The 12,985-nt window shown below is 43.2% G+C and overlaps 1 protein-coding gene across 1 annotated transcript in view; it reads right to left on the reverse strand.

Annotated features, from left to right (window-relative positions):
* TCF7L1 (transcription factor 7 like 1) overlaps positions 1-11,096 on the reverse strand; it is a 138,700-nt gene extending 127,604 nt beyond the window's left edge. The window contains exons 1-3 of the mRNA XM_086943451.1: positions 9,542-11,096; positions 9,273-9,333; positions 5,667-5,797 (exon numbers count right to left, since the gene is read on the reverse strand). Coding sequence (XP_086799577.1) covers positions 5,667-5,797; positions 9,273-9,333; positions 9,542-9,727 — 378 coding nt within the window. The 5' untranslated portion in view covers positions 9,728-11,096. The remainder of the gene's footprint in view (positions 1-5,666; positions 5,798-9,272; positions 9,334-9,541) is intronic.
* Between the last annotated feature and the right edge of the window lie 1,889 nt (positions 11,097-12,985).

The following is a 12,985-nucleotide window of genomic DNA, read 5'->3' on the forward strand; positions in this document are numbered from 1 at the left end:
ATGCCAAGAAATAACACTGTCTGCATGCAGCAAGCAGGCTGATATAACACGTAAATTCAAATTAATTCCTAGAAATCTTCACACATACAAACCTCTGCATATTCAGTGAAACACTTCTAAGTCTCTCTCTTGTAAAGGTCCACCTGAAGAAGTACTTCAAACGTTTACCATTGAATTTTGGGACACTGGCGTATGAACAGATTTTGAGTGACCCTAAGCTATGTCGAATGATACATAGTGGTTACTTAACTGACACATCAAAGCCAGCCGTTTTGCTCCAAATATCTCAATGGCAATATATCAAAAGCTGAAAAGCAAACCGAAATAAATGGGAGGAAAATTACATTTTCCTACTGATCACATTTTCTAGGCAAAACAATATAATTGTTTACATTCCCGATTCCCATGAAGTGTTTTAATCCGAAAATAAAAACACTACATGAATTAATGATGTAAGAACAACCAGTAATTGCTTGACAGTTGCTAATCCGACCACTTAATGTAAGGGCCCCTCCCTACATCATCCCTAGGCCAGAAAGCAGGTTTGGTCTCATTTACCAATCCCGGAGTAACAGAAGGCAGCACATTTCCGCTATGAGAGCAGCGGCAGCAGCAGGGGGCTAGGGAGGATGCTGAACGGTTACACGGATGACTTGATGGATGCTCGGGAGGCTACATCTCAAATGGCCAGTTTTGGTAGCCAAAAGGTCCCTGGGCCTCGAGGCCGTGTGAAGATAAAGTACTGCCTCCCATATAACACTGGCTGCCTGTGGCTTTCAAGAGGGCGCACATGGCGCTAACAACAAAAAGCCAAATCTGGCAACGTCACCAAACTTGTGAGAAACTTCACAAGAAAACAAGCAAGTCTGTTTGAAGCTTTGACTTTAAGGGGGTGATTTAGGGATCCGTTATAGTATCAAGAAGGTGTTGTTAGTTCACTCCCTCCAAAACAAACCTATTATTTTATAGGGGTATTTCTAAAGCAGGGAGGCAGTCGAGCCCCTCACATAGAACAGGGAGGTTGAGCCAAGACGTTTACATTCCATTCTCCCTCAACCAGGAGTACTGTGAGAGCGAGCCACGTCACAAAACCCATGTACATGAAGAACAAGACCTTGCTTAGCAGACTGCCCGCAACGCAGAAGCTTGGCGATCTGTGTTCATGAGCCAAGAGCAATGGAGCAGAAAGGTCCTATGCCCCACAGCCTCAGGATCAGCCAAGGGCCGAGAGCAGTCACTCCAAGGGGCCGATCCACAAAATCATTTATGAGCTCAGGGGGCACAGTACTACAGACCTCGTGGGAGGACTCTTAAGTTCCCGTACATGTCTTTGTGAATAGGCGCATGTCCTATTAGTAAAGGTGAAAAGAGGGCCAAATCCTTTCAAATTGTACGAACAGTATATAGATATTTCAATTTCGTTCCCATTTTAGACGATTTAGGAGCAATTCACAAAGACCGGGCTGCAGGAGCTCTCTTGTACGTACTCATACACACGTGCGACTCTCCCTCCTACATACTGACCGCGATAAGACTGTAGACTGAGGAGCCAATTCTCAAAGTGCGTGAGCCTTGCCAATTCACTGGACCAACACCGCCCTTCCCGGAGAGGACGAAATCGGAGCGCCAAGAGGCAATTCCGTGAGCAGTGCGCGCTATAAAATAAAAATAAAATTAAAAAAAAAAAGCACACAAGACCCCGCCCTCGTTCATGGTTGGGACTGTGCCACAAGTACATGCAGCTACAGTTGCTTGCAGCAAAGCAAGCAGAGCTTCGGAGTTCCCGTAATTACACCCATTATTACAAAGCGCCCAAGCAGAACGTTTGCCCCGCTCCTCTCCCCCTCCACCGAGGGCCCAAACTGCACGATGAGATTATGTGACGGGTGGGGCGGGCAGGGGGTTAGGTAGAAACTTGTAAATCCACAAGAGAATAGGCGAGGTGTGTCCCTGGCCCAGGCAAACGGTGGCCCTGCATTCCTGGTGGGGATAAGCCCGCAGGCCCAGTGGGAGGCGCGGCGTCCTGCAAACACCTCACAATGGCCCCCGGGGCTGGCTCACTGGCAGCGCGGGGATTTGGGGAGCCGGGAACATTACTTTGTGTCCGAGGGGGATTCAATTTGCTCTCATTTGCACTCCCTGCTCAATTTCCGTAATCACTCTTTTAAATACCAATGCGGGACAGACAAAGTAAACCCATTAACAGCTTTAACAGACGCCTAACGCCGCGTTTAAATAAGAAAGGGGGCAAACAAGAAAAGGAGGAGAAATTATGATTCCTCCAGCTTTTTATAAACTTGCAAATTACTCCACTGTGGCATTAGCCTTTCCACAAACTGCTTTGCACTTAGATGCTTAGTTAGCAAAAGTTTTAGGATGCAAGCCTGACGCTGCACTGAGCTGCATGCACATAGGTACAGAAGACGTACGGTATTTAAAGGGCTGTGCAAAAGTCTCAGTTGTAAACTTTTAACATAAGCAAACATTATAAAAAGAAAATTATCCCAAAAGTGAATTAACATTTTCACCCTCGATCTCTCATCAATACTGTCGCAAGGGCAGAAATATTAACTGGAATATGCATGTCATATTTTACACGGCGTTCCAATCCATGCATACAGAAGCTCTGTAACACAAAGACTATCTTCACTCAAGTTAATGATCCTCATTTCACCGACAGTGTGAAAAGCTTCGGTGGCCCTGCCGGATTCGAACCAGAAATGTTACACCGACCTTGGCTGCAGAGGTATTAGCCCGCTGAGCTACCGCTCCAGCGTACAGACGTTATGCATCGTTTAATAATACCGTTCTATCTCCGGATCGTGAACTACTGGTTTGGTGTAGATTTGTGCGAGATGTGCTCACTGCATGGATTAAACTAACTGCTACTGAAAGGAGAGCGGCATAATAGGACTCATGTGATGATATTTAAAAAGAAAACTTAAACGCACAAACTTTCTATTAAAACAATGTCCAGCTAGGTCAAAGTCCGAATACAAATGCAGTATCAGGAAATACGTCTGGTGACTATAAATTGTCCATTGACTTACTCAAACGATCAAACGGCGTGATCTGGGGCATAGTTATCCCTCCCTGGGTACAGGTAGTTAGGAATATCAGGTCTGACGATTGATTCCAAAGTAATTACGTTTAATATCTCCAAATTGTTTCCTATAAGAAGTTTCCGACGGTGGCGTGAGGGCGCGAATGAGTGCGTTGTTGGGCATTTTAACCTGGGATAAAACCGAACTTTATAGCCCCAGGCAAAGCAGAGGGAGTATTTATGTTATATTTAATATCAAAGTCAAGCCTAAACCTGCATTTCCACATGCACACCCCAACCACTTCAAAGGCAATGCGGTGGGGATTCTGTGCTAGGTCTACGACTACATCCCAGCCATCGGTAGACCACCGTTTCCTCAAGGAAGACAGGCTGCTGCATGACACCCAAAGGCAGGGGTTAGATCGATGCACATTCTGCTCTAAACATTGAATGCCAATTCGAGTACCTGGGAGAAGGACAGTATGCAAGCGACCCTTATCTCCACGCAGAGGCGATGCATCGGCTTGAAGGCTGAGGCCTGCATACGACGAAGGCACATTTCGCATCTGTACCTGTCTGGCACATTCTGGGGTAGTTTGGACTTAGTGAAAGTAACCCATTTGCCGCACTTTCAATTTGTGTTCTAAACTAGCTCATCTACTTTACTCCCAATCACTATTACATAACGGGTAGATTTTAAAGGCTCTTAACTCATTTTAACACAGCATGAATGGTTCAAGCAAGGCTTCATCCCTCATCTGTCCGCAAATTAGATTTTGCATGCACGTCCTCGCGGATGTACACACGGTATTAATAAAAGCACGCACGCGGTGTACTTAATAGCACAGTCTCGAGGACACTAGGAATATATTTTTCATACCATCATGGAAACAGCGTGCACACACGAGCCAGTATAAGGCTTTTAACGAGAGGAAACTTTACTCTGCAGACAAATGTTACAATTATTATTCTTGTAAACTTGGAGGAACATAATGTGCAAACAGATCTGCGGGGCCTCTGCTTCTTTAAAATGTTTTTCAAAAATATTAAGTAACCCTCAGCATCGCAACCCCAAGCTGCCTCCGAAACAATGCCCTTTTTGTCCCCCTCCCCCCTCCCCGTAAAACTATTTTACTTGGCCGGGAGGCTAGGAACCAACCCAGAACAAAATTGGGCACAGATGTGAAAGCTTTCTTGCCCGCCCCCCAGCAAAGAGCTGGAAAAGAAACTTTCAGATTTCACTTAAAAACAAAAAATCCATTCATGGTTGAATTTAGGGTCCACCCCCTTCAGCACCCCCCACTCCACCCACCAAACTCCACCTCAATGCAACATGATTTCCAAAACCATGCGCAGTGTGTGAACGAGTCAAAAAAAAGCTAGGATTTAGGAAAACACACAACTATCAATCAAGCCGAAACGCCAGTGAAATCTTATACAAAATAAACAACAGGGCATTTGTCAAACGTGTTTTGTCTCCAGAAGACTCGAGTAAGCGTCAGACGTCAAGGTGTCTTAAATCAGAAAAGTTTGAGGAACTTTGCAATGCAAAACGTCAGATGGTTTTCACCCCCCTTCCTGCCATGTCTTTTCAAATCACAAAATGTCACATTTCTCAGTAACTGGGTGGAGGAAAAAAACGACGCGGATCGGGTTACAAGAGCTAAGGGGAAAAAAACAACAGTCCCGAACAAAAGACTCCAGAGGCCAATGCCAGAAAAGATGGCGGTGAGCGAAGGAAGCGGGGAAGCTAACCATTTCCCCCAGGCTGCAATTCAATGCAAAAGAGACTGAATTCATGGGCGAGGGTGGGGCGCGGGTGCTCTCTGAGAAGACCTTGGGTCTAAAGAAAGGAGGGGAAACAGTGCAGGAAGTAGACCACAAGAGTGCAAAAAATTGCCAAGACGGGAGTACCCAAGGTACACACCTGTATTTGGCCCAGTTTACAGCACCACAAAGTTAATACAAATAAGTTCCAGGTGAATTCAGGACATGCGTGAAACCTCCATAAAGTCTTAGATATTTAGCTAAATCCTACTGCAAATCCCAGAATGCAAAACACTGCAGACGCAAGAGGTAGGACTAGCTGATAGTGCCACACGACATGGAGTTTCTTGGCATCTGTGAATTGAGAGCAGCTACAGTGCACATCACAGCACAACAATGTCATACTACACCACTCTGAACACAGAAACAGTTTTGGACTGCATGGGAGCAAGTGGGTCAACAGACAGACTAATCTAACAAAAATAATCTTAAAGAGAAGACCAGACCAATATCCAGGTCATTCCAAAACAATAACAGACCACACAATGGCTATTATGTGACAGCACCTTACCCAAAAAATGAGTAAAAAACATGAATCGCCAGAAAGTGGGCTAATATGAAATGAGAGAAAGGCTAGCCACTGATAGTCACTGATGGTTCCAATAATGGGGTTGCCCCCACGAGTCCTTACAAACGGGACAACTACGAACTCTATCTCACCAGAGGAAGAATAAGAGGACTCAGTGATAGGACATGACAGGCACCAAAGTATAAAGGCCCATATGGTAGAGATTCAAACCACCCCACCTCCCTCGCTCCTCAATAAACAATTTTCCAATACAAAGACCCCTCTTACCGTGCGGGCCCCTGGGGACAGGGCCCCATTGGGCAAGTAGTGGCTGCCAAGGTCAGGGATCATCAGAAATGGATAGCCAGCATAGTGAGGGCCCTTGAAAAATCCAGCTTCTTGTTGCTGCCGTCTAACTGCTGCAGATAGACACGAAAAATGGGGCAAACTCATTATTTGACATGTATACAAATGCAATGCAAGAACGCTTAATTCAACACCATTCTATCCATACTAACATAACACAAATATGCAAACATCTCAACCCCCAAGTGAATACGTGACCCCAAAAACCTGCTTACTTCATGATCTAAAGAAATATTGATCAAGTCAACTCCACTGACCGTTCTTCAAGAACCACCAACAACAAATAATTAAAGGTCTTTCCAAGAAACCACCTGAAACCAAGGATGCCACCTTCAGGAACCTAGGTCCAGCATTTAACCCATCAAATCAAGATCCCAAAAAATTAAACCATTTCTCAGCTTCCAAAGTAAACAACCAAATAAATGCATAACAAAACTATCAAAATTTGAAACACTTTCACAAAATCACAACAAACACGACCACACAAAAACAACTGAATAATAAACCTCACTCGAACTTTAGACCAACCTCAATTGTTCCTGAAACACAAGAACTCTCCCACAACCTCAACAAAACACACACCAGGGAAAGTATCTCTCCCCAAGTTTACAGATACCCAACCACAATGCCAAAAAAAGGACATTAATAAACAAAAGAGAAATATAATCCTAAGAATGCAATCATGAATAAATAAAGTACAGCTAGTGGTATACATATGTCCATACATTTAATAGGCCAAAGTAATAGTAACAAGGTAAAATTACAACCAACTTAATAGTAAATTGTAACTTCTGTGACAGAGACATGCTCCGTTACAAAACACATTCATTCAGCACTACCTGTCCATTTGGTGACCACTCCGAACCAAAGGTATATATTGGTTTAACCCATTTCAAGAGTAGTTTGGACCAGATTGTATTTAAAGAAGTGAATTCTGTGATATATGTACAGTTTATTTTGGTTAACAGGGACAGATGTTTGTAATGGACATGTTATTGGTGTCAATTTATTCACAACAGTGCTTGCTTTCTTCTGTATGAAGTGGCATTTATTGCTAGTGGTTCATGAGGAGGCCTTATCTCAGAAAAGCTCCACAAAAAGTTTACATTAAAACAAAAAACACTGTTCAGCCGCCTCTAAAACCACTCAAGATGCATAGACACCACTTGTACCTGAACCCCAGTTCCAGAACATATTTCTAACATGCCTAACCCTAACTCATGCCTTATAAATCATAAGTTGATGAAAGCTTTATATGAAAAACTATCCAACAATAGGAACCCTCTAATTCCAGAGTACAAGATTATTACCATGAACACCAAGTATTGCCTGCCAAACTTTGCCACGATCACCAAAAACACTAAACTTTGAGGAATAACCTTTCAGAAGAAAAATCCACATTATGCTCACACAAACAACCGTGTTAAGAGGCCACAGGAATGACAAGCCATGCACACAACCATACAGTGACCAGGTGGTTATTGACGGGTAATGGTGTATTCAGATCATCAAGGGTGACTGTTTACTTATTTGTATGAAAACCCGTTTTAAATACCATGAGTGTTCAACATCCTGGGAAAGTTTAAGGAGTAGTGATGGAAAGAGTGAGTTTTGGCAAAATTTTATTGGCATACAAAAAAATGTAAGCTAGTATGTACTCATCTCATACGGATTGTGAAAGGATTATTTTACTATCAGTTAATATGTGACAGAAGTGTTGAGTCTTCAGACTTCCTTGAGTACAGCTTATGCCTCCGAGTTGAGAGATAGTCCTAATCGAAACAACACCACCATAAATCAACTTTTAAAAAACAGGATTTCAGAAAGAGGCTTTAGAAAGACCTCACTCTCCTGCTTTAAGTAACATGCTTTGCAGACCTACAAAGTCACCAACCTCAACCTAGCCTCTAAACTGCAAAAATACCCCTTACACAATCTCAAATTCCACAATTTTCTGAGCTTGGCTAAGCTATCCAAACCCAACACACTTCTTTCTCTACAATTTAAACCCACGTGAATAATTCGATCAAGAGTCATAAAGTCAAAGAATTGCCCATAGAATCTAAGAAATAACCAAACAGGCTAACATGATCATCAAACTAAATTATATACCTATAACTTCAAACCACAAAATTCACCCCAAACCTTCCTCCCATGAACCCGTAAAACCAAGAAAATGATTAGCATCATACCTCTGAACCTAACAGAAATAACATTAAAAACCATACCCCACGAAAGTGCCAAGAACAACTCTCTAACCCCATGAAAAATTCCTGAAATAACACACACAGAAAGCACCCCCACTCAAACTACAAAATCAGGAACTGTCCAAGCCCTAAAAAAAAAAAACATTATTGTCATTCTTCCCTGCCAACAAACACCACTCCTGACTCAAGATCACATATCATCACCAACCCAACTTTTATAAATTATCAAGAACCTGCAGTCGAAAGTTAGGATTTAATGTTAAAGAAATATCCATCAAAAAGGAAAGCCAACAAAGTCCATCTAAACCTGAAAACCAGCTCTCTAACCTGAAACACCAAAAACCAACCGTTAAACCCCTATGCCAATAACTTTACTATATAACAATATTCTAATGCCCATACACCATTAAAATGATTCTGCTCAGTTCTCCGATTGACCTCTCAAACAATAAAACGACAAATCAACATCTGTAGCTGTTGGTGCAATGACACTGCAAGCTGACTCTGCATCCAACATGCCACCTCTATTTGCCAAGATGGTATTTGGTTCTTTATACCTACCTCATGTACATGTTCTATTATGTACTATATACCCGAGAGACACTTAAGCCTTCTGGGGCACTGCTCATGCTTATATAAATCCTTCAAAAATAAAGAAAAGCAGAAAAGCTTTTCCCTTAAACTGAACAGCAAGATCCTACTTCCAAACCCAGCCTCACGAAACCCAGTATTAAGAACAGCAAAACAAGGCCTTGAAATAGCAAGTTTATTTTCTATACCAAATCTTCTGCTTTAAAGCATTAACACCACCTATAACCCAACGCCAAACCCCAAAACACACTTATCAAATGTCCATTATAACTTTTGTGACAGCTTTGAACAGTCCTGGACTTTAAGGCAAATCACTTATATGTGGTGATTGTTAAGTCAATAAGTATAATGGTAAAAGGGAAATTAAAAGTGCCCGAAATCAAAGCGTTTTTGGCTAAAATGTCACGGGTGGCTGTATGTATTGTGGCTTAATATGAGACATGGAGGCACATGGCAGCTATGCCAATCCCAAAGTAGGCCACCCAAAAAAACTTTGACAAGAATCCCTACCACAGCAACACTCATTCAAAAATCTAAAGTTAGAAAACGCCCGAGAAATACCATAAACTATCCATTTAATCTCAAAACCAACATCTGTCTCCAAACAGCTGTTTGTCACAGCCCCACAACCACCCCCACATGAAGAATTGACCCGCCTTACAAACGAACAATAATTCCAACACTCCAATAAACAAAACCCAACCCTCTGTGCCAGGAGGCGTGGTCTCACCTTCTGCTAGGTAGTCTCGCGGCTTTTCGTAGCTTTCTCTGGGTTGGGGTCGTCGCTCAGCCTGCAAGAGGGTAAGAAAGATACGCAAAGCATTAGGCGGCGGGATGACGTAGCAGATGTGTTGAAGTCAAGCCACCTATTGACGTCACGCTCAACTCCAGATTCACCCACCGCCTGGCGCAATGGGGATGTTAGTAGTCGGGAGCGAAATAGACACTGTTTGCCCCCCCCCCCCCCCCCCCACCTTTTCCCGCCGCGCGGAGCGTTACCTCAGAGTCGGACGAGCTGCTGTTGTTCTCGGACTCGTTCACCAGCGAGGACTTCACGTCGTCCAGGTCGCGCTCGGCCGACACCCGCTCTGAGGCCTTCTCCTCCTGCTCCCCCTCGTCCTTGAAGGGTATCATTTCGTCGTTGGCCCCCAGGTCGTCCCCGCCACCGCTGTTCAGTTGCGGCATTTTGGCGGCGGAGCTGGCACCGCCGGGGGGCCTCACCTTTCTCCCCCCAATTATAAAACCGAAGTAAAACTAAACAAATACCGGTAAAGTTATGACACGAAGTAAAATCACCTTAACCCGAACAATTATGGACAAGACTCGCTTCAGGCTCTGAGTAAAAAGTTCCCAGTATCCCTCCGCCGTCCCTTCCTGAGAGAAGAAAAAGTTTCGACTCCTGCTTGTAACCCTTGATAGAGTGCTCATTCGCAGGAACCGACCCTCATCCTCGGGCTGGGACAGCGTGCGTCCGGGTGGTATAAGAAGGGCGGGGGTATTTGTGAGGTAAACTAGTATGGAGCGCTCCCGGAGGAGGCGGCAGCAAAGTAGTCCGTCAGTTCGCCTTACAATCTAAGAAATACTTTTAATCTTTCACTTCAGCTTCCACAGGAAGCTACAGTGAAGAGATTTCTCCAGTTTTGGTGAGAATCTTTTAGCGGCTTCTTTTTAGGTTTCAATGTGTTTTCTGTTTGAGACCGTTCCGTGATTTCCTTCCGTAGACAAAAAACCAAGCAAAACCTCACGTTAAAAAAGATGCTTCTTAGATTTCAAGACCGTAATCCATTTTTACATCCAATTAAGCGGTACAGGACGCAGAAACAAAAGAAAATGCGGTTCCCAGCAGAAAGGGAGAATCCTTGTTCTTCACAAAAGACCTTTACATTTGTTAATTTGTGAATTATACCGCCGTCCAAAATCAACACAAAACCAGATCTAAACAGTCCAGACAGTTCATGAACAGTGCAAAAGAGCTGACACGTTTTAAAACCGCTTGCCTTTAAATAGGTTTTCAATCCGGTATAGTGGAGTCGGAAGAGACGTGCACACTTATAAAGTTTTAAAAGTGCACAACATTATAGAAAGAACCTCCCAAGCAATTATGCACGTCTTTTCTTTTCTCTACTAATGTTTTGGAATGTCCAGTCCTGGTTTTTCCTTCAATGTTCCGGTGTCCTCGTACAAAACATGAGAGAAAAAAATAAAGCTCCAGAAAGTAGCTGTGTGCCGCGGGACTCCTTCCAAGTTCTGATCTCCTCTTTCCTGTCCGTAACTTTTCGCGAGCTTGTCCACCCTCTCCTCCGGCCTCAAGGAAAAAAAAATGTCTATTTTTTTCTCTCGCAATTCCGCACAAATCCACAAGTCGTTTGGGACCTTGCTTTCTCCTTTTTTTTTAGCCCCCCTCCTTGTTGTTGTTTTTCTTTGTTTCCAGTAGCAAACACTTTTCCCTCATCATCCGATCCTCGCTTATATTTCTTTCCTCTCCAGAATTGAATTGGGAATGCCGAAGAGGGGAAAGCAGCTTGATTAAGGCAAAAGAAGGGGGAGCTTGTTGGGAGTTTTTTTTTTTTCTTGCTGATGGGCAGGAGTGAAGGAAAGGGAGGAGTTTTTCCCTTCACACGCGCACTGCAAATTGACACTCACAGACAGCTCAATGGACAATTGAGGGATTGCAGCCAGTCTTCCAGCTAACCGTGAAGAGGGCAGTCTGAAGCCAGAGCCCTTACCGCCTCTCCAGAGTGCCTGTGGGCTTTTTTTTTTAATTTTAATTTTGTGCCCTTGTAAGTCAAGACAATCACTACGTATGCTTTTTAAGAGGTAGTCGGAAACTGCTAGCTGAACTTTTATCCCACGTTATTACCGAGTGTGTGCGAGAGTCAAAATGTACCTACGTGTTTATTGTTTTAATACATGAGTGATTTATTTCCCTCAGTACACTGTGAGTGTTTTAATAATTGCAGGGAGAGACTGTGCTAACCAGTTTCCAAACGATAGGGATGGAATGTTATGATGTTATCCACTATTGTTATTTGGTATGATTTTTGGAGTGGGTGATTCTCTCTCTCCCCCCCCCCCTTTCTTCTTTATAGTGTTAATTTCGAATGGACGAGGGAGTCGCACATTTATACTCGGATATGCGAAGGTACGCCGACCTGTTTTACACTTTTCCAACATATCACCGTTTTCAGATAAAACAGTATTTCTCTATGCTTGCCTTGTTTCATCTGCCATACTCAGACTTTTATTTTTGCGGTGGCAGATTGTTCTTAAGTATCCCCTGATGCATCAAGCCATGTTTATCTCTGTCGTAGTTGTTTACATTGCATATTTGAGCATGGGTACGTACCAACCCTTCCCTAGCTTGTATAGTAGGGTTGTTTAGTGGCTCAACGCAGATTCGTCTTATTTTTAAGGATGCATGCATGCTTTAATCTGGCAGGGCCGATTTGGCTCTTTATCCCACCGAGGTTACAGTCCCAGTTTCCCCGAATTTGAGTTACATGTAAGGTACAAACCCCCAGTAGTTGCACAGATGCAACCGAAACGGTAAATACATTTTTACTTTGTTACTCTTTTTTTCCCTAACGTGGACACTTTTTTCACCATTGATTGTATGACCACGTGAAATCATGCAACCACGTTTCGTATGTTGAAATAAAAGGTATACGTTTTTCTTGTGACATGACTAAGTGTAGTTTTAATATTGTTATGATTCCGCAGTAGATGCTAGTTACAGAACGAACTTCAGAAATGGAAGGCAACGTTACAAATAAAGAAAAAAAACATACATTTAGGTTAAAAACACGATTTCACCATACAGTTGGAAGAGGTTAGCTTAAAGTTTCTTTGCCCTGGTTAATTTGGCCGGCCTCGCCGCCACCCCCACTCGGAGAGATTAATGGAGCAAACAAGCTGGTACGAAGTGAAAAGTAATCAAGGCAACTCTGCATGGGGCGGGGGAGGAGAAACACAGTGTAAATAAACAGTCTCACTCTTCTTAAATGCTTCTGGGGTTGAGAAATGTGGCGTAGCACAAGGCTTGTTTGAGCCTCCCTCCCCCTCTGATGCAAGAATATCACCGTATCGCAAAGTAGCAGACATAAAACCAAGGAAAAAAGAAATCCTGCATATAAAAATGAATAATGCACACTGTTAGCAACGCTTTAACATATGATCTGCGTTGGATAGAAAGAAAAATACGTTTTGTCTCCTTTAAGTCACTGGTGTGTTTTTGTTTTAACACGTTTGCCAGATGCAGGGGTTGTTGACTGCCTCCTCCTTATGACCAATTTCAGCAGGAAGGAGGCATGTGTTCTAGATAGCCACGAACACTTTTAAGCAATCGATTTAATGTTTTTTCTTTCTTTCTTCCAAGGAAACAAAACTTCTCCATCGACCTCCCCAAAAATCGGACACCAATGTATTTACAATAGAAACTCAAAT

Source organism: Lissotriton vulgaris, chromosome 11 (assembly GCF_964263255.1).
Source record: "Lissotriton vulgaris chromosome 11, aLisVul1.2, whole genome shotgun sequence".
NCBI lineage: Eukaryota > Metazoa > Chordata > Amphibia > Caudata > Salamandridae > Lissotriton > Lissotriton vulgaris.